Genomic DNA, 27,372 nt, shown 5'->3' with positions numbered 1-27,372 from the left:
TCAAAGGATCGTTTTCCAGTCCATATGAAAAGACGGCTGTCGCTACATATTGCGGCGCTTCTGCAATATCAGCCGTAAAGCTTTTATTGTGTTTTTTCAAATGCAGCGTTGGCTTAATACCAGCATGAGATGCACAAGAGTTTTTTTTGCCAAAAGAGCTAAAGCTGCTTTGATGATACTTTGCTCCCAACTAGTGATCTTCTTTCCTCAAAAGCTTTCCTGGGTGAATTGTGGTCTCTTCCATTGAAATCAAAAGCCCAACATGAATTGTCCTTATAGAGCACGAGAGTGAAAATGTGCTGGGAAGTCCGCTGGGAAAGGTTGAGAACAGGAAATGTGCTGCAGAAACCACATGAGTTGAAGTGATGACTTTATTCGAGCCGGTTGTGTTGTTCTGCCAAACTAAGGCTTTGTTTTTAGTTGTCTATTGATTTCATCTTTTTGTGCATTTCCACCTTGAACTTAGTGAGGTTGTCGACTGAAGATACCAATTTAGGAGATAGGACTGAGCTTGGAATCCCATATGCCAAGGAAAAAAAGACTCTGAAGATGAATCTCCCTGCTGTTTTATTGATACGGGAGTCAAATGGCATAGCTTGGATGGCGTTCATTATTCTGGTGAAGAGCGCTACAGAGGAGCGCTTTTAGAATATTCAACAAACACCATTGTGCCGTTCTGGGACAAGCATTCGAATATTGCTTCAAATGATCCACTTTTCCTCTTCTGTTTGGAGAACTGCGACGACTTTGATGACGGCTATGTCTGAATTGTTACCCCTATCCACTTTATCCATCCATCGTGTGCTAATCGTGTGGCAGTCATGTCCGGGCAATCGCAAGCAATGCGCATCGACTTTAATTGAATCGTTCAAATGTATTTATGATCCTGCTCCCAGCCACTTGGAACGTGGTCTGTATGTGGTTTGTTGTTTCTCAACCATCACAACATCAATATTTGAAATTTGTTTCGTCATTCCAGGCCAGCAAAGACACCCAACTCATCATGAATTGATTGTTTTTCAAAGCTCAAGCTACATCCCAAGGGCCAAACAAACGTGGCGGTCTTTGGTATGCCGTGGAGAAAGTCTCAGCCTCTACGTTCAGCAAATAATTGCTCGGGATTTACAGGCACGCTGTGGTGACAGTCTGAACAGGCAGACAGACTCAAGGATTCCATTTGCTAACTTGGACAGTTGCGGGGAATATTTTTAGAGCATGTGTAGGTGTCATGTGATCTGCAATTGTCATCTTGACTGACTGCGAGTGAAAATCTCATCTTGGTGGTGACTGCGTGGCTGCTTTTGTCATTTTGTCACATGCGTTTTGGCAGGCAAACGTAGCCGTAGCTTTGCCTGCTTTGCCGCTCCCTGTCTAAGATGGGATTTAGCGATAATGATAATGGAGTCCGGGACCCCCCTCGGCGCACCCTCGTGCTGTCGAGCGAGCACCTCCGCCGTGGCCCGCAAATGAAAAAGTGGCCACGGACCATAAAATGGAAACCCCGATAGACTGAGCCAACACATTTAGCGTGAAACATGGTGTTTACATTCGAACGTTGCCAATTTGCCGCTTAAGAGCAAGCATTATCAGTTCCGTGGAAGCCAAGATAATTGACTGAGAATTAGATTATCTCTGTCCAAACATGATTACGGCGTAGCTTAGTGGGCGTCTGCAAACGTTGATCTGTTGCAGGCTGTTGATGCCCAAATTCAATCACAGAGAGGCTATTGATGAAGACATCATTGCGAGACAAAGAAGCGCACAAAAGAAGACGGCACGATGGACAACACCTTTTGTTGGAAAGCCATCTATTTCTCTGTGGGATTGCAAAAATGTTTTCTCCCAAAAGGGCCACTTTGGTCGACCGACCAATCACGTTTCTTGGAGGGGGATAATCATTTTTCAATGCTCGCTGCAATCTTCATCTCTCTGTGAGGTTGTTCCAAAGATTTGACTAGTATTGCAGTTTAGTAACCTCTAATCATAATGTAAGAGCCCACACGGTCTCGGTCCAACCTATCGCGAGTACGTGGCTCCCGTAACGTATGTGCCTTCGTGGCCTTGCTCTTTCATAGTTCTTGCTTGATGACCTTGGTGCAATTTGGAGCATTGATCAAAAGGTGTACCGTGATGGAATAGCTCTTTTGCTTGCATGATGTTCACGTCACATAAATCAGCAGCCGTTTAGAGACGATTGCCACCATAAACCTTGGCTTCCAGGTGGAGGGTACATTTCGGTCATTAACAGAACGTGCGTGACGTTGAACCGCTCTGGTTTTGATTGGTTGGTTAGTAGGAAGAAAAAAAGATGGATGAACGACTTTGAAATTGGCTCACTTGTATTTCACGGTGCCACCGTATTGGTCCTCACATTACCACACGTGAGAAGTGAGTTGAGTTAGAGCAAAGGGGTCAAACTCATTTTTTGTTGCGGGCCGTTAATGACTTAAATAGAAATGAATGTGTGTGGATATTATCACATACACACACACAGCAGAGTTTTCCATCTTGAAATTGGGATTTTGTTTTTGCAATACCTCATTGTTATTAAAAGGAAAGACAATATAGAGTTTTGGTGTGTTAACAAGAAACTGTTGACACTCATGATTTGAATTTTGCGGGCCACATCAAATGATGCGGTGGGCCGAATCAGGCCCCCGGGCCTTGGGTTTGACACCGGTGTGTTAGTCATTTTAAAAAAAGTCGTCTTGGGTCAAAAAACCTGTCCTCACACAACTGATGACAGTTGCAGACTGTCAAGCAGTATTTTAGCCGGTCATGGGCTTTCGAAAAGTAACGGCTGCCTCTTTTGTTCACGTTGAGGCTGACACCTCCATTATTTAGCCTGGCATATCCGTGAGAAGACATTTGTAAGCATGTTGTATATGAAGGTAGCCTTTCCAAATGGCACAAATGGCCATGTCTTTTCAAAGCATCATTCAAACATAACCGTGCATGCGTGTTTTGTTGTGTGACGTTGTAGATGTTCAAGCCCGCTTGAGTTCGTGATTAGTCATGATGTGTTTTGACAAATGCATCACTTCAGAGTTGTCAAAAACGTCGCCCGTGTTCCAACGCTTTTAATCTCGGCCGCTGCTGATGACTCCGAGATGCCACGGCGACTTAGCGAGGCGCTGTCAAATGATCTCGACAGTTGTTCTCTCTCCCGTAGTACTGACCAGCTACATTGCGAGTCGCTGCTCATAGCTCATGCGTTATTCACATTTAATCAATTCTCCTGCGGGCGGCGTTTGCTATGCCGTTTCCTCCCCGCCCAAAAAAACAACAACAACAAGAGGGCGAAGTAGGCAGATTGAAGTTGTCAGGCTTGCATTTAAAGGTTACGCTTGTCACCGGCACGTGGCTTTGCAACAAAAGCAACTTCTAGCAACACATCTGTCGCCTTGTATCGACACTGCTTTACCTGCACCGCTAATAAGATTTTATAGATCTGCTGATGGATTGTCCGAGGCGGTTATTATTACACAGCGCACCTCTTATCACGACAGGGCAGAAGCTACATTTCTTTTCGCCGGACATTTTGCCCACGGAAAGTCGCTATTATGTGATTCTTGCGTGATACGCTGTAAGCAAAAGGATTGGGGAGGGAAATCCATTGCTGCTCATTTTTTCTCTCCTGAAAAGAAAAAAAAAAGCTTTTTTGGAGATGCGAGCATTCTGCCCGAAAGCGACGATACCAATTTTATGTCTGTCATTGCTTTGTGCTTTTTGTATGAAAATAAAAACAGTTTACTCGCTTACTTGAAGTTTACCAGAAACGACTTTAGTTCACTTGGACCCAGAAGCGAATTTGGATTCGGCGAGCACTCCTCCCCGACCCCGCGTGTGGGCTGTAACCTCGATCTTTTCTTGGCGTGGTATTGACATGGGGCAGAAAGAGAAGTCAGAGTATGACACCCCCAACTGTTCCAATTTCTCCTCTCTGCTTGTGAAATGATGCTGGCGGGCGCTGCTGTAAGCTTGGAACGGAATTAATAATGTACAGAGTCAATAGGCCTCGGGATCCTATTCTCCCAGGTATCACCTTCAAGTGACTTTGCTCGGGTATTGAAGAACAGAGTAGGAAGGGAAATCCGACGTATTTACTCCTGGAGGTCGCCGCGTCTAGATCCCATTACTCGATGAAAATGCGCTCGCCCTTCTTGTGTCAGACTTCAGATTTAAAATCTTAATGAAGCTCGGGGTGGCCGACGTTAAGGTCAATATTTCCAGGATAATTACGTTCGCGTGACCTTTTATCATATATCGGAATCAAAGCCGTTTAGCATTTCCTAGGCGCCGGCCGAACCGTCGGCGTTATTTGACCAGAAACATTTCCATTTGGGTGTGCCAAGGTAGTTGGAAATGAGATTGTTCTCAACCTGATTTGTTTGGTGCACACTAATAAAATATGCATCAGCTGCAGGCCGGTGTGGGGCCCAGCTGATCGATTCACGTGGTTGTTTTTATGAGAAATCTCAGCAGAGAGGTCCTGTCAAGTCTGTCAGAGATCATTAGCAAAGCGGCAGATGTGTTTCTGCGGGGGGAAAAAACAAACAGGTAGGCTTGACATTAATAAGTCATTATCATCCGTTTCCAATACACGCTTGAGAAGAGACAATTTGGTAAACATGCAGGTTTTTCAAATGGAAAAGACACGCCTGTGTGCTTAAGCACCTCGCATTGCTCTTTTTTGAAAGGTTTATTATTGCCAAATATTTCGTTATTGCAACAGCAGAGGATGGCCGATTTATGAGCTGGAGGTTGTTCTCGCTCCAGTTTTTCTTCACCCTCCCGATATAATGACATTGAAAGAAACTCCCAATAGTCGCTTTATTAAAAAGTGTTTGTCAACGCAACTTTGTATCGTCCCTGCGAGTCGCTGAAACGCTTCCACGGTGACTTATGCAAAAAGCTCGCTTTGAGTCGCAGTATTTTGAATATCTCATAAACATGGATCCGGCAGGAATAAAACCCTCTCACCTTTCTCTTCATGCGGCATTCATTTCGGAGCGGCAAACTTTTTCAATTTATGCTGTGCCGTATCGCATCTTAATTACAGCTGGTGGAATTCATTTTCAGTCAGAAATGCTCTGGAGAAATTCAAATCCAGAAATTCGGCTTGTGAGCCAAACCATAAATTGCAACCTAATCAAAGTACAGTAACTTGGTGAACCTCAGAAACGTGACATTTGGAGGTTCCGGGTTAGAGTCTCACCTTGTGCTTTCCTTCGTTCTTCCCGCGCTTGCGTGTTTCTCTCGCATCACGAGGCAAGCGAGTCGATCTAATGGACTCGTCTCCGAAGTCACCGTGAATGACGTACGAGCTTTATAATTGCCATAGTTAGTCAAGTAACAGATCTGATTTAATGAGCCATTCACAGTTTGACAGTGCACGTCCATCTGGACTAATGTTTGAGACACTAAACTCTTATTTTATTTACAGAGCGCAGCGCAGCTGTAGCAAAGCGCTGTACATAAAGATTGAACATAAATATAATGCAATAGAAAGACTTTATTGCAGGTACAATGAAATTGAGGTTATGAAAACATAAAACACATTGAATAATGAAATATTAATAAAGACAAGCATATACCACCAGCAGAATCAATGTGCCGGTGGCTTGAGAGTTCCTCCTTGCCCGGGACGGGAGATTCATGGAAGCAACGTGCAGCACTGCAGAGTTTTATTCGTTGTGATTCAGGTTTAGCAACTCGAATATTTGCTTCTATCTGAAACGTCATTGCTGTAAATGACAACATATGGTAAAAAACATTTTAGAGGTTGAACTTCAAAACAAAAAATGAAAGAAAAAGATAAGGACATTTTTGAAGTCAAAAATGCATGAAGGTTGAAAAATCCACGACATCACATTAGAAGAGCTTCCTCGTCGTCTTCCAAACTTTTGATGCCATTTAACGCCAAATTATTGTTAAGGTCAGATAGCGTCCTCGCACTTTGCACAGCGAAAACATTTAAGCCGTCTGACCTTTCTGCGGTCCACCAAAGACTTGAAATCATCCAGAAGTGCCAATTCCTGTTTTTCTGCTAAATCAGTCCAATGGATGAAATGAAATGCATTCATGACAACTTGCAAAAAATGAAGTCTATGATTTCCACCAAACATATCTTCCCAGTGTCTCCATAATTACAAGCACGTCAAAATGCTCAGAGGTGAGACTGAAGCAGACAGGGAAGGGAAAAAAAACCAAAATACTTTTCTGATGACTTGACAGGGTGTGGAAAAACAGACAAAATTAGTATATGGTTGGTGCATTCAAAACCGGTTGCTACCTTAATTAGCCGCTATTACTAAACACCCTTGATGAGTGACAGATTAATCAATGACCAGCAGCTTTAATATTAATTAGTACCGTGCTAGCGTGAAAAGCTATTCCGAGGGTCCTCAGTGTTTCGTAAAAGCCCAACATTCCCCCTGCAAGACTTTATGTAGTTGTATCAGACTTAATTTCCGCTAAATGGCACTAGACAGCGGCAAATTATGATCCAGTGTTTATCGCTTGTTATTTTAGGTGCGGAACAACCATAAAGCCCATTTCCTACGAGAGCCGCAACCATTAAACAGTGCGTAGCGCCTCGTTTTTCATCGAAACTGTCTGCGAAAGGCAGATTTTTATCATCGGACCTTCCGCCCACGGCGTGCAATATTATTTAGGCTCTTTATTATGAACGAGCGTCTTGCTCAAGCCACGACAGGCCGGCGTGGCCCGACGCTTTGCATTAAACATTTTTACAAGGGAATGACACGGGATGCGTGTCGGCTTTCATCTTCTCGCTCTCGGGGAGGCGTTACAATCTACAATTGCACTGCTGCAAATAGGAATGAGGCTTTTGCAGGCAGGCCATGTGGCAGCAGTGGCACTTTGGGTCATTACGGCTCATTTCTCCACCATAAAAAGAAATACTGCAACTTGACAGGATGGTTTTTGCTTCAAAAAATCTTTTGGAATCAAGGCGGAATAATCGGGCCTCAAATGATCCGAAATGTGTCGTTACTACGATTGTGCGTCTCTCCAATAAAAGACGATTTGATACTTATCTCTTGACGCCAGGTATGATACAATTAAAGTTTTCGGTGGAGCGATTCGATTCAGCGGAATTACGACTCGATTCGTCACCGCTGTACTTTTTGAGATATGAGCTACACCTTCACTTTGTATCTCAAGGCACAACTGCGCTTTTGCTTGAGAGGCGGTAGAAACATCAATCTACAAGCAAATTGGCAACATTTCTTTACCGGTGCTGAATAAATGATGGGCGGCTTGGATCGACAACGACGTCCAGAGTGCCCTTGCTGTTAGGCTGCAAATGAACACAATTAATAGAGAGAAACAGCCTAGGGCTCACAGCACCGACTCGGGTACATGACATACGTCGTCATTTATAAGTCAGCGCATCGGCTGGCTTCTGTGCACTTAGACGAAGAAGCCTTACGCAGGTACTACGTGAAGTATGAGAAGGAGCAATTGTAGCGCTTGACTGACAGCGCCAGCGGCAATATGTGACAATGAACGAGAAGACTCTGGTGTCTCCCGTTGCCGGCGCTGACCCAAGTGGGTAACTCCACTGTCGCAGCTCTATAATTTACCGTTGTCTTTTAATTAGAAGAAGGGTTTGTATGAGGGAGCTGCGCTCTACCTGCCTTCAGCTCGCTAAGAATAGAGCGCGCTGGAATCTCAGCATGCCTTTTGTTAAATGTTTGCACCCGCAGGCCTCAATTTTCATAGCCATGCATACGTAGCTCTCCCACTGAGGTTGCTCGCATTTCCCAGGCACGGAGCTTCTTGTCTGCTGCTGCTGCTGGCCTTGCACAATGAAGTTAGGGGATTTGATTATTTTTAGCTTTGTCATTAACTTTCCCGTACTTCACTCCCGCTGTCAAATATCGGACTTGGAAAGCATATTAGAGTACTGCAGTCGTGAGGAAAGTTTTTCCAGGTAGAAAATAGAAAGTGTCGGATAGGAGACGTTTCACTCTTCGCTACTTTTGAAATCCGACCGAGTGGTTGGATTAGATACATTTCTGAATTATACTGCCCCCAGGTGGGAAATACTTTTCCGTCATGCTAACGCAAGTAACATCGTGTCAATTACTGAGATAGCATTTCTGGACTAGACTAAATAACATCACAGCGAAACGCAACTTAAAGTGGACTAACCGCTAATTCCTTGTCGTACATCTTACGCCACCGAAATATTTGCGTTTGAGGAGCAGAATATCTGCATAAATAAACAAACAACTCCTAAATTCCTTTACAATGACCTGATAAATGGCAATCTCACACTTGAGGTCGCAACGTTGTGCTGTCTATCATGACGGTAATTCCAGGCCTCTCTCTCGTGTGTGATATTGCTGAAATAACCTAATTGCAAATCATATTCAATTTGACTGCAGAGCCAAATGACATGGTAAATTATGCATGACTATTTGATTGGCTGCCGGCTGCTGCTGCTGCTGCTGCTGCTGCTGCTGCTGCTGGTGGTGGTGGTATTTCTTTAGTCTTTAGAGACAGCAAGGCAGTGAGTGAAAGGTGAGGTCTTAGCGTACTGATTTTTATTTTTTTTTAATTCGAGGTGCCATCACCACAAACAGCTCCTCCCCCGCTGCTTCTTGATAAAAGCCAGTTTAGCCTCAGGCTATCAAGGGTGACATTTACCTCATGTTCCTGCAGGTAGGAGTTCCTATATAAGTAGCCTTAATATAGTTGCCCTCCTTACAATGTCGGTGTTAGAGGACATTTGATACCTTTCACCTGAATCGCTTAGCCTGAAAATAAAAGGCCTGAGGTCGGTTGAATTCATATTTTCAATTAATATATGTGAAGATATTCAATTCAGTGTTTTTCCTTCTCTGATTGATTGCGTGGTTCTCCTCCCACATGCATGCTAGGTTAATTTAAGGCTTTAAATTGTCCACGTGGTACCGGGACAGTATCGAAAACAAACGTATGGGAGTTTTGGCACAATGCTTTCATGTCAAGTCATTTGTCTAAATGATTGAATGGGACAAAGCACCAAATGGGCATTTTCACATTAATATGATTATGTCGTAAAATGTTTAATGGATGCAACAATAAAAAGCAGTCACCTGCTCTACGGCTGACATTGGTTTGACAGTGTGCAGGAGGGATTACTGCGACGACGTTTAGTAAATCATTGTAATGGCCGTACGCGACCAAATGTCCTATTATAAAATATCTGGAGAAAAAAAAATCATCGTCAATTGTCAAACCTTGAATATGTTAGCCTCATTTAGCTAGCTAGCAAATTACCGACCCTCGACTGCTAAAAATAGAAATACGTACTCAACAAATAATTTGATGCAAAATTGAAAATGTTGGTCTGACTGTGAAATGTACTTATATAAAAGTAGAAAGTAGTTGACAATAGGAACCAGCGTGAAATATTTATTCCTAGAGCAGCCTCCGGTCCAACCTCCTGACTCCTTCCAATTCACGCAGGAGAGCTGTGAATGGCGTGGCTGCAGTATGCGCTATCAATGTTTCTCTTCCATACAAAAACATATTAGCATCCGGTAATGGAAGGAGCTCCGTTTCAACTCTGCCTGAAAATGATTGACACTATGCATTCAAACACATCATTCAGAAGGATTTGCTCCAGAAAAGTCCCTGTAATTAATCGAATCAAACACGGAGGACATTCTTGTGGTCCTTTGCACACCTTCTATTTGTAAGTCTTGATGTAAAAACATGAGAAGGATTCGTGTCCTCTTCCCAAGCTCAGCCTTATGGCAAGGATTGATTGCTTCTCTGCGGATTCCTTCAGACCCGCTGGGCTGTGCAAATGCCTTTTGACGTGGGGAACATTTTTAATGTGTCAACTGAGACCTGGGGCTGATTTATCGGAAATAAATTACAGACACATTATCCAGGTAGAAGAAACAAAGGCTGATGACAAAGTGTGGCTTTCAAACACACGAAAAGGCCAAAACTCAAACATTTCTGCAAAGTCACAGCATTACTAAATCAATTACCTCGGGCTCGGCATTAACCACTCATCATAATGACACATATAATTAGGAAGACTAATTTTCAAATGTCACGCAAGTAAAATAAGTCTGCAATGGATTGTTGTTTTGCAAAACTGATTAACTGTAGCAGGTTAATTAATTGTTCACATTCAAAGGTCCTATTTAAAAAATCATCAATCCCATGGGTCAGGAAACCCATAAGTCATAAGGGGGAAAAAAAAAAACTTTGATACATGTGCTTTGAAATTTGCATGTAGCCTAGCTTCATTTAAAAAAATAAATAAAAATAGTGGTCAAGAGGAAGGAACGGAAAAAGGACATCTCCATTCATGTCAATGGCGAAACGTAATTTGAAAAAAAGCTGCCTTGAGTTACAAACAGTCACAAATTAATCAAAAGTAAAACCGAGTTTCAAAGTAAAAAAAGAGACACAGGGACGATGACGAGAAACAAAATCACTTATCATCATACAATCACTACGACTAGACACAATCGTAAGAGCTGAAAATACGATGGAATGCCAATTTTGTCACTGCACTAATGTTGGTTTGTTTGTTTGTTTGTTTTATCAGTGCGAACTCAATCTGTGTCACACTAAGCGTCATTTTAATGAAGCCACAGAAAAAATAGTTTCTTGCCTTTGAAGACAAACTGACCTTTGGGTGACAGTAATCATTTGCAGCTAATTAATAGCCTACCTGCGTAAACAAAATGTTGTTTTCACATTGCTGTCCAAACAATAATCATGGCACACAAGCGTGGCGCTATAATGAGTGAGATAACAATAATCCAAGTTTGATGTAAGCCGTTGGTTCCATCAGAGTGGACTTGTTGGAATGCTAATTATGCGCGCTGACAATCTTCCCCGCGAGCAATTTCTGGAAACAGTTCAGACGAGCAAATGACACAAATTAAAATCAAACACAATGTAATTTGTTTTCATTTGTTGTCAATTGTTTATTATTATTCCAAAACACCAAGTGAGCACACTTGTACAAATGTTCTACTAAGGAGTTCAAATGCAAACGTTGACAAGGCTCATTTCGACGGAACTACGGCTGCGCTCGACTATCATGGCACCCAGCTGCTCGACTTTAAATCGGAAGTAAACGTGAAATGTGAGTACCTTAAATCACATTGCCTATGATGAATTGTGTGAAATACTCCGTGTTGGACTTTATCTTATTTACCGTATTTTCCGGACGATAGGGCTCAGCGGATTATAAGGCGTCTCAATGAACTGGTCTATTTTGGGAAATTTCCAAAATTCCACTTCATTTTGACATATATACTAAAGGCATCCCTGATCGTAAGACGAATTGTTCATTTTTGAGAAAACGGTAGGATTTCAAATCTGAAAATACGGCACATGACCGTGGACCTGTGAAGTAGGCTAACTTATAGCTTGTTACAAGGTCCACAAAATTCCAGCCTATAATGGAGCGCTGCCAACTGCTTCCTTTTTTCCATCCAAAGATAATTGGACAGTGCAACAATGGCGTTCGCCATACAGGAAAGTGCCCAGATGGGAAGGCAGATGGCGAATGCGAGCTGAGAGAAACGAGCAGGGCGGATGTCAAAAAGTCTCCGAGTATTTGGCGTTTTCTGCCAGAGGAGCTACAGCCCAGGCGCTTCTTACTCTTTTCTTCTAAGCCATTAACTTGAAGGGTCACGGGTGAGGCAGAGTCGTGGGGAGAATGAGCTTCAACTCATGCGCCAGATGTTGATGTCACAACGGATGAGTCGATTTATGTGTGGAATTGATTCCCATTACCCGTGTTAAAATGAAAACTAACAAAACAACGCGGTGTTGACCAAAAAATGACTGTCCTGGCTGTCATCTGATATAACACATAAAACGTCCCTCGCCCATTTAGTTAAAAACAAACAAACAGCGTCTTCATGTTCCAATTCATGAGGGCGTCTTAAGCTGATCCAGGGGCTGTCAATGAAACAAGAGAGGCCCATGAATGCCGAGTGCATCAATATTCCATTTGGAGTTGTTTGTTGTCAGAGTGTTATTAGGTGCGGTCTGCGTGGGGTCGTTTCAGTCGAGGGCCGCCACTTGATTAGAACCATTCATCAAGTCTGCGCCGGGAGGATGAGGACGAATCCCCGGCGAGGCCGTGCGCTTTTGTCTTAACACTTCATTTCGTCTTGAGATTTGACAAACACCGCGTCGGCGTCCCATCGGCCGCCTTGCCAAACAGCTCGCCTAAGTGAATTAGCGTTGAATTCGGTCCCTTTGGCTTTCAAACGACTTCCTCGTTAGGCAGCGAAACAATTACGCTCACGTCGTGGATGCACTTGCAATTTTCTCACAGGAGCCACACTGAGAGATGAACCAAAACATGCGGCATATATGAATTTGAGACCTCTATCATTCCATTTCCATCCATCCCTTGGAGGATGCTTGGGGCTAATTTGCCCTTGAAGCTACATTTTCCTTGTTAAGACCGCAGGGCTTCACTTTCATCTCCGGCTTGCTTCTACTGCACATTTGGAACAAATGTAGGCAGTGAAATGCAGCTTTGCATTGTGCCAAATGTCGATATCAAGTCATAACCTCGGGAAAAAGCTCTAATTTTAAGCTCGCATCTACCAGAATGCCAAAGGTCACTCTTAAGAAGTGTGTGTGCCATTGTCTGGCATTCACCGTGCTTAGAAGGGTTTTTATCACTAATGGAAAATGCAGACGTAGAAACCTTGGTGGCACTGACAATTTATCCAGTGGCAAACAAAAACAAAATGAGTGTGGATAAACAGTGTACGTCTGTCATGATTACCTGCCTTTCATGCTAATGGAGCTCTAACAAATGCGCTTGGGAAAAGTGAAAATCTTACTTTAATCATGTGCCTGTTTTTGTTTTGCTTTGACTCAGATTTGCACTGCTTAAGGTTTGGGTTTTGTGTCAAACCTCAAGATTACAGGGGTGTCAAACGAGCAAAAAGTAGCGAGCAATATCTGTATTTTTTTAAAAGTGAAGACAATTTGTAACTTTAGTATTGACAGATGAAGTGGATGCACATAAAGCGATGTGGCGGGCCGTATCTGGCCCCCGGGCCTTGACTTTGACACCTATGCTCAAGAAGAACGTCTAATATTTGCTTGCCTGCATTGTTTAGCATACATCAGGCGACGGCCAATAAAACCGTTCTGAATGTAAACCAAAGGGTCACTGCAATTTTCAAACCTGCCATTCTCATGCCAAGGCAGATCTCATAAGAAATTCGCAATTGCTCAGCGGGGTCCTTTCTAATTGTTTACACAATTGCAGTGATACGAGTACTAGACCATAGCACTGATTCATTTTTTTTAAACAAAGAGCTGAGCTCATTTCAGTGACATGATCCAGCAGGAGTGGGCATAACACATTTTCAGAGGGTCAGAGCAACCTTGACTGTAGCCAGAAAGTAAAAATCCAGAGTCTGTAAAAGCTTTAGTTGCGACTCGTAAAGCAGACTGCAATCGATTTTTTTTTTAGACGGCTAACATTGTGTGGATTATTGCCCGACTTCCTACAGATGCACTCAACAACAGCTCGGCCAAAATACTGAGAGCAACTATCCTTTCATATTTTCTTGCTGCTGCTTAAAATAGCGTTCATAATCCGACTAATTTGTCCTCATCCCGAGGTTAAAAAACAAATTGCATTTCAGTGTCTGCTGTTCAGATTGCGGCAATAGCGACAGGAGCAATGCCAGGTGGCCGAACATTTGAAGAGTGGGAACTTGCGTCACCTTGCTTGCGGCCCAGCCTCTGCACTTTCTGGAGTTCCTGCGTGCCGGATTTAGTGACTCATTGTGACCCCGGGCCAGCAGAGTCTATCACCTTCAGATGGGCACTTTCCATTGGCGTACTGACTGCGGGTGTTCACAGCCTGAATCGTACACAGGTCAGGTGGCACAGCACAAGCTGTCAGATCCGACTTGGTTTTTTTCACCTTCTAGTTGTGTTAATGCTGGGGCAGAGAAATCGGTGGGCAGAGGTTAAAATGTGAAACTTGGATTGGAGAAGGTGGATTAAAGCAAATTCATGGTCATGATCAAACGGAGCTTTGTAGAAGACAACCAAATCATGCGATAGAATAAACCATAAGCTTCTCAATGGGCATTCAAAAAACTGAAGTGGAATAACATCGAGTTGTATTGGAAGTTGTGTTTGCGTTAAATATCACTGTGTCTAATATGAAAAACAAATGACTTGAAACAAGAACTCTGTTGAAACAAAGTGAGATGTTTGCCCTTTCTTCAGCGATAATGAAATACTACGTCTTCTATCGCTGTCATTCTTAATCGAACTGAAATAGCCACGCGTCCACTTTGCGACGCATCATAACCTCCCGCTAAGATAACAGTGGCGCTAAATGGACCTGGATGAAAACATCGCTGACCAAACCAAATAAATCAATGCTAATGCTGATATCACTTCAAATGTATTTGGAGAGCAGCTGGGAAAAAAATAACTTCTTTCTAAAAGTAGAACGCATGTATCGTTTTTTTTTCCTCTCCGATGTCGTGTGTCCGTTATCGACAGGTAATTTGCCGTAGAAAGTCAACGTCTGGCAGTGATAGATGAGCCCTCCGCCTCGGCCATAACACAGCAGTTTTAACAGACTGCCGCTCCCCTGCACAAGCTTTGGCCCGTGCCGCGATAAACCGCTTTCTCATCCACCGCCAGAAGTGTCCTCCATGACGACAAGCGTTGCTGGCACCATCTTTTCTTTACTTATTTCTTTGACGTCCTTCCATTAGCGCGCCGTTAAGTGCTAACAAATACCTTGGGCCCGCAGAAGACAATGAGTGAGCTGCTGCTGTTTTGCCATTAAAAAAAAGATTCTTAAATCCCGAGCTTGTGTTTTGTTGATGTGATATCAAGCAAGGCCCCTTAATGGTGTTTACAGCCCCTTTCATGGTTTAAATGGAATAAAGAAGCGCCGTCCGTGTGTCTTTAAGAGAACCCGAGCTGCCGTCAAGCTCATTAATTAACTGCCTAAAAGGTCAAGTGCCTAATGATGGTGCAAGTTGCACATTGTTCTTGGTGATTGGTCGCAGCAATCGCTGTTTTCACAGCCAATTGCACTGCCAAGTGAACGAAAAGCTTTCACTTACATCAACTAGACTTTTTTTTTTTTTTTTTTAATCAATATGAAACAGACCGAAGAGGAAACACAGTGGAGCTTTTTTGTTTTTTGGGATACGAGCCTTTGACGAAAAGATTTTTTTTGCTTTGACTTGCAAGCTAAGATAACAAGCACGACTTAAATCGCTGATTGGCAGATCGCTAATAACACTTCAAAGGAGGCTCAAGTGTTTATCACAGTTTATTGGCAAACTAAAGTAAACAGAGAATTCAACTTTCTGTTTTCAAAATCTTTCCGTTTGCTAGCTTAAAGCTAAATAGCAATGAACACAAACACAGTACGCAGCAGTCAGTCATATATTCTTTATCCTCTGCGAAGAATGATGTTTCTCGTCATTAAAATACACATTCAAGAATTTTATGTGATTTTATTTGCTTTGGATGTGTGTTGATTTTTAAAACACAGCTATTGGAATGTTTTGTCAGCAGATGTATTTCCATTGTGCCCGCCTGTGTGCATTGGTTGGAATTTGACTTGCGATCACGCAACATATGGTTGAATTTGTCATCATCATCATCATCATTGGCATTCCATCTGAAATCGTCCCTGTCCTGTTCATCTTAATCCTGATGGTTTTGCACGACAGGCCACATCTGATGACCTTTGGATTTATTTTTGCCATATGTTTATAATCCAGGCGGTTTACCGTGCTACCACCTCCCATATCTCATTTTGGCTTTCCACCTTGCGTGTCAGACACAGCAAATTGATTTTAATCAGGCAATAACGAAGATCTGATCCTCCCTCTGTTGACTCACATTCATGGCCCAAGGAGGCTGACCCGATCGACTCCTCTAATGGATTTGAGTCATAAACGCTTACAGTGCCGTCCGATACAGCAAATCTATTTCATCCGGCAAAGACTGATGCCGGTGCGCTGTTTGCTCTGATGTTTCTATTCTCTTAATTCATTTCATGTCTTCATCCTTTAATTCCTGTCAAGTGTTGCTAAAGAGGAAGTCTGACATCTGCTTTCAAATAGTCAAAGTAAAAGAACTTTTCAGCTTGTGTCTGATGCGTACGTGTAATGAAGGTGAAAACGTTTTCTTTTCTCCTGCATCGCTCATGTTCCTTTAGATTGCCCTCCATGCTGCAGTCGTGCATTTGCATAGTCTTGTTTACTTAATAAATAATCCCAGGTTGCGGTGAAATGTCAATACAGGTGATTTGTTTGCGGACCTCCACTGCGTTTTGCTTTCATTTATTCAATGCTAAGATTAATAGTGAGGACGTGCAATTTTTTTTAAACACATTTGACACAAACAAATAATTACAAGTGACCCTAAATGGAGGACTTACAAATGAAGCATTGTAGCTATTTTCCCCAACAGTTTATAAAACAGGCACAGGTTTAAAATATGCAGTATTTTTTGTTTTATTTTTGTTATTTTTTAATTAGACATCTGAGAAATATTGTTTACAGCATAGCAAAAAATAATTGGATGAAAAATGTGACCTTGTTCATGAGAATACTTTTGAGACGTATTTTTTTTCCGTACTGCTACCAAATTACCAAAGACTGTAATATGTAGCTAATAATGATTAAAACGTTCCTTAACACAATTAAATAGGGTTAGGGTTACCAACCAAACATAAATAAATAAATAAATAAATAAATAAATAGACAAGGTTGAAACTGTTATTTCTGTATTTGTAATTTTAAAAACTGTAATCCAAAGTCCGGCAGATATCAGTGGAATAAAATGACCCATTGTTTCTCAGAGGTAAGTATATTCTATAATTGCAGATATAATTGAGGCAGCCTGGCTAAAATTTGCTTGAGGACAAGATGTGGAAAAACAAGCTGTTCTGGAATTTGTTAAACAAGAATCATGTGTTGTTTTTCATTTCCTTTCGTTCATTAGTCTTGGGACCCGCGGCACCTCATAAATGTATGCACTGTGCGTCCACGTGCGCATTTGCATTTTAATACATGAGTGACGTGTGTTGGTTTGTAAAACACTCCTATTTGAATTATTTGCCCGCAGATGTATTTATGTACATCATGCCCGCCCGTGTTAGCAGGTTATCATGCGCCGTAATGATAATTACATGCAGAAAAGATTTGATTTGAGTGCAAGATGTTGCATTCACAATTTTCTCGGAATAAATGACATAGTTTGGTGAATGAAAAACAACACTTCAGTTCTGCATTTTAATGGCAACTACATTTCTGATCTCTCTCGGGGGGCACGGAAATGACGCAATCCACTTTCGGTTTTAGTGAACAATTCAAATTAAAAAACAATGCATAATGTATATTACTGAACTAAATAACGTAGTGTTAATTATACTTGCTTAAATGAATGAACAAATACAGAGGGATGAGCATCAATATATACTAACTGGATGGTTATTTCTCAGATGTACATTTTTAGATGTAGTATACGACGGGTTACGAAAGGTTTTCACCCATTTTTCAAGTTGGAACTGTCTTTTCCTTTTTGAGGTTCTTATCGGGTTGATGCGGGAGTGTGCTTTGTCAGGTAGTGGGAGGAATACATTATTCTTGCATAAACCTTTCCTCACCACCCAGACGCACAATGGAAATTGATAATCCCACACCGGATGTGCAGACGTCTCTGCAGTCTGCACCTTAGCCAACGTGAAATTCAATTCAATCCATCAGGTAATGTGACATCAAAGTCTCCAGAATAAAGAAAAAAAGGTCCATAGACTAAGGAGGAAAATGTTGAGATATTTGTGAAAGTAGATTGGTCCAAAGAGCATATCTGTGTTCTGCACAGCTCTCCGGATCAATACCAGTCACATCATTAACCTCGCTGGCAGAAATGTTGATTGACAGTCTCATCCACAATCTCTGATATGATGGGAATCTGTCTAACCTTCAGGCATTGCAAATAAATAAAATAAAAACATTTTATTACCTGTAGGCTGTTCAAAGAAACGACAACCTTCCTGGTGAGCGAAGAAAACCAGCTTTTTTCAAAGACTCAATCAGGCACTACTGAGGCGTTCAAGAAACACATTAAAAGGAATAAAAAAAACGAGTTAAAAATAGAATTCAAATCATTTTTATAGAGCTGAAGCAGAGCTTTAAAAATCTTGTAGCTTGACGCTGTTGTAGTTGCCAAAATGTTTCTGAGGGTGTCTCAATACTTTTGTTGATGCCCGAATGAGACATGTTACCTTATTGACTGCGGAATGACGCTAATCAGATCTGCGTAAGATGATCCCCACCTTGCAACTTGGGACGATCGACATTGGCTAAAAATGGAAGCTTAAATAAAGGGCAAGTCCATCTTAATCGCGTGCGTCGATAGTGAGGTGGCAGGCATTGCGACACAAATGTCACATTAGCAATGGCGGGTGCTTGATTAGAGCTGGACAATTGAGCCAAGATGCCATTTGCTGACCTTTTATCAGAAATAACATTGTTCTTATCTTTTCCGTGGCTCAATCCGTATGATTACGATACAGTTTCCAAAAGGCCTCATTGTCATTGCCTTACATTTCTTCGTATGCTAAATTCTTTACATTTGTTGTTTTAGTAGTTACGCTGATTCTCCTCTCGAGGGCAATCGCAATTCTTAAAACGGGTTCGATTGAATATATGAATGCGTGTACTGTTCTGTTGTTGGTGTACGTTTATTTTCAATCTACTTCAACAACTTAAAAGATTTCAAGTGCCTCATTGTAAAGCATTAAGCTAGCAGACTGAAAGGCTAATCGCCCAACTGAAGTGAATTGCATCACTGTATGCATAACTCTGGGTTACGTCTATCTAAAAGTTGTTTGTACTTCAATCTCCATAACAAGCGGCTCTGCAATCCCTCCCCATAAGAGCTCTGGCTCGCCTCACCTCCGATAATGCGGTTTAATCTGGAGGCTACGGCCGAGGCGCTGACATGCCCCGCGGAGAATCGGCGCGCCTTAGACAAACTCACTGGCAACCTTGACAGACACTTCACCCCTCGGTGATGGCGGAAACCCTGTCTGCTTAAGCAGCTATTACTCCACCTGATTGGTAATCAGGACATGGAGTGGAGTATAAATCCCTCAGACTGCTGCTGGTTAAGATAGAGGAACACAGTTATTAGGTGACCTTGGACAAGGCAGGGGAAAAAAATCCGGGTGCCCGGAAGATTCGAGGATGAATGGCTTATCATCAACGCTATAATGACGCATTGTCATGCAAATGAAATTCACGCATGGCCGCTACAATCATTTCAGGGAACAGATCAGTCATAACAAAAAAATCTTGAGAGAACCACAGCATAGAGCTGTTACCTCAGCGTAGAATATTCGCCGGGACAAATAACTTATTTGTCGAGATATGAACGGATAAACAAAGCAAACACAAAATTGTTTTATTTAATAGTGACAGGGCGGCTCGGTGGGGCACTGGGTAGCACGTCCGCCTCACAGTTAGGAGGGTGCGGGTTCGATTCCACCTCCGGCCCTCCCTGTGTGGAGTTTGCATGTTCTCCCCGGGCCCGCGTGGGTTTTCTCCGGGCACTCCGGTTTCCTCCCACAACCCAAAAACATGCTTGGTAGGCCGATTGAGCACTCCAAATTGTCCCTAGGTGTGAGTGCGAGTGCGTATGGTTGTTTGTCTCTGTGTGCCCTGCGATTGGCTGGCAACCGGTTCAGGGTGTCCCCCGCCTACTGCCCGATGACGGCTGGGATAGGCTCCAGCACGCCCGCGACCCCCGTGGGGACTAAGCGGTACGGAAAATGGATGGATGGATGGATGGATGGATGGATGGATAATAGCGACAGTCGGAAAGGAGAATTTGCCCAGCCGACCTAGTATACTGGATCGGAAGCTAGACTTGGTCAGGGGTCACCAACCTCCGGTCTGTGGGCTATTAGGTACCAATGGGCAAAGATGATTTAAGGGCGGGGGTGTCAAATTCATTTTTGTCGCGGGCCGCATCGTAGTCATAGTTTCCCCCGGATGGCACATTGTCAACGTATTTGGCTTTAACCAAAGCAACTGGCTAAATCTTAGAAACAGCCTGTCGGCGTCTTCCCGTTCGTCGCGCCTCCTCGCACGCAGTCTGAGCTCGCCAGACCTCGTGTGACGTTATCAATGTTTCACGACTAGCAGGGTGGAGCTGTGGCAAGAAATGATGCCAGCTTGACAAAGCGATTACTGTACAAATTCCAGGCTCAGCGAGAGGCGTTGACTGTATTGGAATACATTTGATATTATAAATTATTCATTGACTGGATGGCTTCAATGAAGATGTAGCATTCTTTTGATTAGGTTGTATAACGCTTAATACGCAAGCATAAAGACAACCGGGGAAAGAAAATCTTGCTGACTGAGTCATTTGGTCTCTAAAGCAACATTTTTGCTGTTGAATAAAACATTCGGAATATTCGTGTCCTCTGGGTCAAAATGAGTCGCCTTGCAAAGCTCCTCTAAATAAAACAGACGGAATGAATTTTCAACACCAAATCAATTTTACCTTGACAAAACAACTTATCAATCATTCACTGTAAATTGTGGGAATACCTCAATTTGTCCTCTCCACACGGCGGAAAGATTGCATTTATTTCGAGGACACCTTTTGTAGCCTCCAGTAAATACATAAGCAAGGTATAATATTGTTGGATTTCATTTATGTGCCTCTCAGTTTGTATGTCCGCACGGTTGCTTTCTTGCACATTGGAAATACGGTTTCATCTCCATCATGACGGTAGCCTGTTCCTTCGAGCAGGTCGTAAGCAGTACACGCCGCTGGGGAGGACACATCTTGTCGTGTTTGTGTGCCACTGATTCATTTAAGGCTGGATTTACATTGCAGCTGCAAATCCAATTGAATGTCAATATCCCGGCTCTTTCCGTGCACATTTCAAATGACACATATCCCATTTTGCTCTGTTTACACTGACAGTGTTCATGAAACGACTTGCATGCACCGACGCCCAAATTGCATTTTGTAAATAACTCCACCGGACAAAACTGAAATAAACAATACGGTGTTTTTTTGAAATCTTTGGTTTTTTTCCTCCAAAATCGACTTTGCACTCATTGCTGGTCTGATATGTTTCCTTCAATGTGCAGTAATACACCGTACAGCCTTATATATGGAAATTCCCCAAAATAAACATGTTCATTGAGACGCCACCTAATCCAGCGGGCCTTATCGTCGGAAAAATACGGCACATAAATGACACAAATGTGAAACATTATATCCAGTTCAGTTGGCCTGGGCTCGCTCTTCCACCCGTTGATTTAAAGACCTTTTTTTTTTATCTTCACACAAGACCAGAGTTTATTAGATAGATGTGTATTCTATGTGCAATTAAATATTTTTCTGACACAATCTCACTGAGCAATGCGCTTGAAACTGATTTTTTTTTTTACAGCCCATATCCACTGACTGTTGCCTTTGTACGGTGTGTGTATATATATTTTTTAAAAATAACAGTTCCTCTCCAAGAAATTCAAATCCATTTATTTTCCTTGTTTATGGGAAATGTCAGTAAGCAGCCCCGGCCGGCACTATGGCATGGTTCTTTTCTTCTGGGATTTATCGTGCGTTTCTGCTGCTATGATGTCACACAATTTACAGTATAGAGCAGACACAGCTGTGGTTAAAACAACCAGCACGATTTACAACTGCAAGGCGCACTGTGACAAACTGATCTATACCAGTGGGTGGATTTTGATTGTGTTTTCTTAGTGCCAGCGTTTCTGAGCGGGCTTGTACTTGGATTCATCAAAATTCACAAGCCCATCTTTATTTCCTTTGACATTTCCATTGATTTTGAACGCCGCAACGATTGCCTGTTGTTTACTGCACATGCAGCCGTGTGTCGTGATCTTTAATAAGCACAGTAGCTTTACTACTGCCGATTTATCCTTGTCAGGCTTGCTCCCAGGAAATGGATCTTGCATCTCAAATGATCTTTTCCCATTGAAATCAAATCAAAATGCCATTGCCTTGCATGCTATTCATGAGGTTTTGCATTGTTTGTTAGCATTGAGCTGAACCCACCTATCAAATCTATGTCGTTGTTTTAGATGGACGTGTTCTTTTTTTCTATTTAGCTTCCATGCTATTCATTAGCCCGTCTATGAGGTCTTGCATTGTTTGTTAGCATTAAGTTGAACCGACCTATTAAATCTAGTTGTTTTCGGGAGACGTGTTCTTTTTTTTTCTATTCAGCTTGACACTAAACTTTTACTGGGAGCTGCCAATAAACAGCTTTTTGTTTTGCTTTGTTTGTAGGGATGTGTCATACGTCCAATCACATCCAGAGATGTATTCCACTTTATTCAATCACTTGGCCATTTATTTACCGTATTTTCCGGACTATAAGGCGCACCGGACTATAAGGCGCACCATTAATGCATCATGTCAGATTTTTAATCCAAATCAAATCATTCTCCATTTTATCTTTTTTATTTCAACTTCAGACGCAACAAATTACTTTATAATCACAAAATAATGATCCATAGGCTTTTTGATTCATGATTCATAGTCTTCAGCGGGCCACTTATGATTGATTTCATGACAATGCTTCAGGCCAGTTTAGATTTAGGAATTTGGTCCATATATAAGGCGCACCGGACTATAAGGCGCACTGTCGGCTTTTGAGAAAATTTTAGGTTTTTAGGTGCGCCTTATAGTCCGGAAAATACGGTACTCTTGATTGGCGCTCTTAGACATGAATTCAAGTCACTTTATTAATTAAGTCTCACCTTGTAGGATAAAATTTCGTTTCACTGCACCTCGACTGAAAACGTGCGTACGTCTATCAACACTTTTCAGTCGATGTGTCATGTTTTTTTCACAACTCTTATGCATTAGAGGACGGTATCTCAGACAACATGCATTTCAAGAAGTGCGTCAACACAACACTCAACTGTTCGCAGGTACTTGCAGCTTCCAATCCTTTAAATGAGTCCTATTTTGAGAGAACTGCACTCCAAGTTGAGAGCGGCTAATGTACTTTTACGGTGAATTCATGCTGTCAGGTTTGTTGGGAGGAGACATTTTGCACTGACAAGTTGGCAACTTGGCATCAATCACAACAAGCGTTGTCATGCTGCAATCATGTTGACAACCTGACAAAAAAATACGATTATATACGATATGCTTCCAAGTGTGCAATTAAAGGAAATGTGTTTTGGTCCTTCTGTGAAGTCTTCATTGACTTCAGCCTTCAGAACGCCACTATCATGATGTAAAGGTCAAGCCAAAATCATAGGAAGGATGAAAATGTGCGTTTTCCGAATGAACCTAACAAGACTCGCATGTGAAGCATGAATTATATGCATGAACAATTCATTTTGATGTTTGGGGATTAATGTTGTTAGGGTAGTGTTCACTCTAACTTAACAAATGTCAAAGAGCTACTGGCTGTGTCTGCGTTGTCCTCTGAAACATTTATAGGCTCCAGCACTGTACTCACTTTTAATAATACATTGATTTGCCGTGCTTCTTGTAATGCTTATGAACAGTAGCCCTCTCTGTGGTGGAGGGAATTTTGCATTTGATTCTGTTCTGATTTGGGCAATATAAGACGTTTGTCAGCAGTTCATGATGGAAAAAAAAGAACAAGACCAAGATTTAACCTGTACGTCATTTAAAATAAACAACTTGAGGTACGCGGTTGCACAAGTATGCACACCCTATCGTAATTGGGGACGTTAACCCTAACCCCACCAGTTTCATGGATTGTTCTGCCATTGGATAAAGTTTGGAATGAGATCCCCCCCCAGAACAAGTTGAATTCTACTTCCTTAAACCCTCAACTTTCTACGCGTTGGCTAATCAATGTTTTCTGTAACACGAGCACCGCGCAGCCGCTTGGACCGTGACGTCTGAAAATCGTTCATCAGTAAGCAGAGTCACGTTACTCGTTCCACTCGTAATATTCTTATCAGACTTAACGGGAATGGCATTTAAGCTAAATACCACATGGAGTATGTCCCATCCAGAAATACGCTTGTAATAAATATGGCATATTCAAATATTCAGGATGCATCACTTGATTTTTTTGGTGGATTAACAATCTGAAGGCTCACGCCGAGACTGCATTATACTGTTGTTACACTTAATAGTCTGCTTAGGTTGGCTGGCGGTCTGGTGCTCATCCATTATGCATATGACCAGTACCTGGGCTGGATTCCACACTGACACTGTCACTAATCTCAGTGCATGAGACTGAGCTGGCTATGTCCTTGCGAACGTATTCTGTGAATTAGATAAGAGACAGTGAAGTTGCTTCTACGCTATTTATCATCAATATATTTTGTAATAGAATTACTAGTGACGCAATAATCCAAAATTTCGTATGGGTTTGAAGACTTAGTATGCTACGGTATAAATGCACTTATTGTTATTTTTCCCCCCCCCCTTATGATAGCCCTTAGTCGAATGGCCAAGTGCGACTTTGGTAGCAATTGGGCTGCCACTCTGCCTTACCTCAAGTCAAAACATAAACAAAGAAAAATATGCTGCTGCTGCTTGGCTAGTAAAGCTTCTTGGGAGTACGGCAACCTTTTGTGTTTGTCCGCCTCCTTTGTTCCTGCGAATATCCGGCACACTTGAAAAGCCGCATGACTTTAATGAGCCTGGATGCTGTGCCAGTAGCGGCTGTCGGGTGACAGCGACGCAGCTCATGATAATGTGCCGGCCGGGCTCAGTGCCACACTCTTATGGAAATTCAACCCGTTTGGATTGTTTTCTTTATCACTCCCCGCAAGTTCTTTTGTTTCGTTCAGCTCTTCCCTCTCTCCAATATTATTTTCCTTCAGCTACCTGAATATAAATGACGTGCCTTTATTTTCGTGTTTTATTCCTTCAAATAAAATGATGCGGGGTGAAGGAATGCTTTTTTTTCCCAACCGCACCTGTCCAAGAGAGGCTGCCTGGAGAAAAAAAAAAAGATGAAATGGAATAAGAGGTCATTTGGTAGACATATATTTGGCCCAGTCGCTTTCAAGGTGAAGTGGCTTGAAAGGAAATAAAACATCAATAGGTAAGAAGGCTGCAATGGGGTCCGGCTCCCGAGAAAATGGCCCTGTTGTCACAAACCAATGGTAATCATTTAGGCTTTAAAGGTATGGCAGACATTCCTTTCAAGTCAAACAATAATGCCTTGGTGAAAGTTTTGAGCGTTAAATAATGGAAGTGACACGCCGAGAGAGACACGTGCAGTGCTTTCATTAGGCGCTGCAGATGTTCTTTGTTTCCAAGTGACGCCGTCAAGACTCATTACATGTGTCGGACACAAAATGTACATGTAAAATGACTGCAATTTATGTCAATGTATTGTGTATTCCATTTTGTATCCATGGTGACAGTGTGCCACTTAAGATGCTAATTTTGTCTGTAATTTTACAGTAGCCCAGTCACACGCATACAAAGTAGTTTACAATGTCAGATATTCTGACTTTAAGATGCATTTGTTAATGGTTTCCTTGATTATTCAAATTTGTCCAATTTTAAAATGCCTTCGTGTCAAACATGAAATGATTGGCAAAATTTCACATGCATTGCATCACCAGGAAAAAAAGGAGTTCTGGAATGAATGAGAGCCGTTTGACCTCTGCAGTTCTGGTAGTGAATTTGCTGCAGGGGGCTGGTAGCATGTGGAATTGTCACTCCCTCTGAGAAGCCACTCTGCAAGAGTGAGCTAAATGTACAAAGAACCATTTGGAGCCAAAATCAAATGGTGTCTGAAACTTGAGGATGACGTGTTCCACTTTGTTTTTTCCTCCTTTCAAAGTGTGTCGTTGATCAAGATGTATCTCTGACATCTCCCGGCAGCAAACATGTCAACACTTTGATGGATACATGCCATAATGAAAGACTACTATGAACTCTTAAGTCGCCATCCCTCCGTCAAATCAAAGCACAACAACGACAAGACGGAGCAATAAAAGCAGTTCTGCAAACCGCCTCGTAATCGTTTTCTCAAGTCAAGGACAGAGCGTCTTTTCTCGAATAGCCGTCTTCCTGATTCTTTGACGAGCATTTTGGACCGCTATGGCCACAATCAAGCATCAACCTCTTTGAGATTGCTGATGTCACCTTGCCACAAGCGCTTACAGGCCAGGTCGGCTCCCAATCATCCTCATAAACTCACGTTGTGCTCAAAACATCTGACCCACTTTCACTGTTATCATCTCATACTTCATTCTTTTCCTTTCTCCCTTCCCCTTCACCCATCCAGAGGCCATCTTGTGTGACGTTGGCGAGTTTCACTGTCACGATCAAGAACGCTGCGTCCCCCAGGCCTGGCTCTGCGACGGCGAGCCCGACTGTCCCGATGACTCCGATGAATCTGACGTGACTTGTAAGTCAATCATTCCATCCGAGCACTGTTTTGTTTTTCCCGCACCGCTCACTCTTCCGTCAGTCATTAACTCATTCACTGCCAACCCAGTTAATATCTTTGACGTCTATAACCGCCGGTGGCACTGAATGAGTGAAGAGTGTCTATTGGTGATTTCCTCACACACACATGGACATTTTTAAAGATCATTTTGAAGGGTCTCATTTGTCACATTGACTTCACCATCACCCAATGACCTGAAGTCATGAATATCCGTCCACACCCATGCTCGCATGCTACAACGCTAACCGCGATCGGAATCAACCGTTCCAAAAACTAGACTGGACTACTGCTTCCTGAAAACCTTTTAATATTTCCATTTCCCGGTTTCTAGACATTTTCCAACACTCCAATACGGTTTGAAGACGACCACCGTCCACAAATAAGGCGCGGATGGGCAACTTTTAATAGTGTGGCGTGTTGAGTCAAGCATGAAATACCGTTGCTCCACATACAGTCGCTGATGCGGATGCTGGTGTTTTCTCTGCTCCTCTAGCCCTGAATTGGCTCCATAAACCAAGCGTAAGCCTCTTATTTCCATTTTGCCAAGAGAAGCATATGATAAGTTTGCAGTGCGGCAACACCGCCCGCCGGCCCGCCGGCCCGCCGGCTCCTAATCCATTAATGTGATCAAAATCGAGAAGCTGTGCCAAACACGCACTTAGTCTGCGCTACTAAAATACTTGCAAACGATCTGTATAACACACTTAACAAACGGTTGGCTTTCCGATGTATTTTAATGTCCGCCATATGTTTCAATTATACTCATTTTATTGCCGTGTTTTCAATGCCGTAAATCCGAATCAAAATGCGGGCGTGTACCGTATATCTTCGTTCGTTTAGGATTTATGTACTCGGAGACTATTATTTGTGCACTGGATTATGGATTA

The 27,372-nt window shown here is 42.4% G+C and overlaps 1 protein-coding gene across 1 annotated transcript in view; it reads left to right on the top strand.

Annotated features, from left to right (window-relative positions):
* The window catches only part of LOC119115382 (low-density lipoprotein receptor-related protein 1B-like), a 136,665-nt gene that overhangs the window by 11,097 nt on the left and 98,196 nt on the right, over window positions 1-27,372 (top strand). The window contains 1 exon segment of the mRNA XM_037239819.1: window positions 26,321-26,443. Coding sequence (XP_037095714.1) covers window positions 26,321-26,443 — 123 coding nt within the window.

This window comes from Syngnathus acus, chromosome 21 (genome assembly GCF_901709675.1).
Source record: "Syngnathus acus chromosome 21, fSynAcu1.2, whole genome shotgun sequence".
Classification (NCBI taxonomy): domain Eukaryota; kingdom Metazoa; phylum Chordata; class Actinopteri; order Syngnathiformes; family Syngnathidae; genus Syngnathus; species Syngnathus acus.
This window is presented reverse-complemented; position numbering and strand designations above follow the sequence as displayed.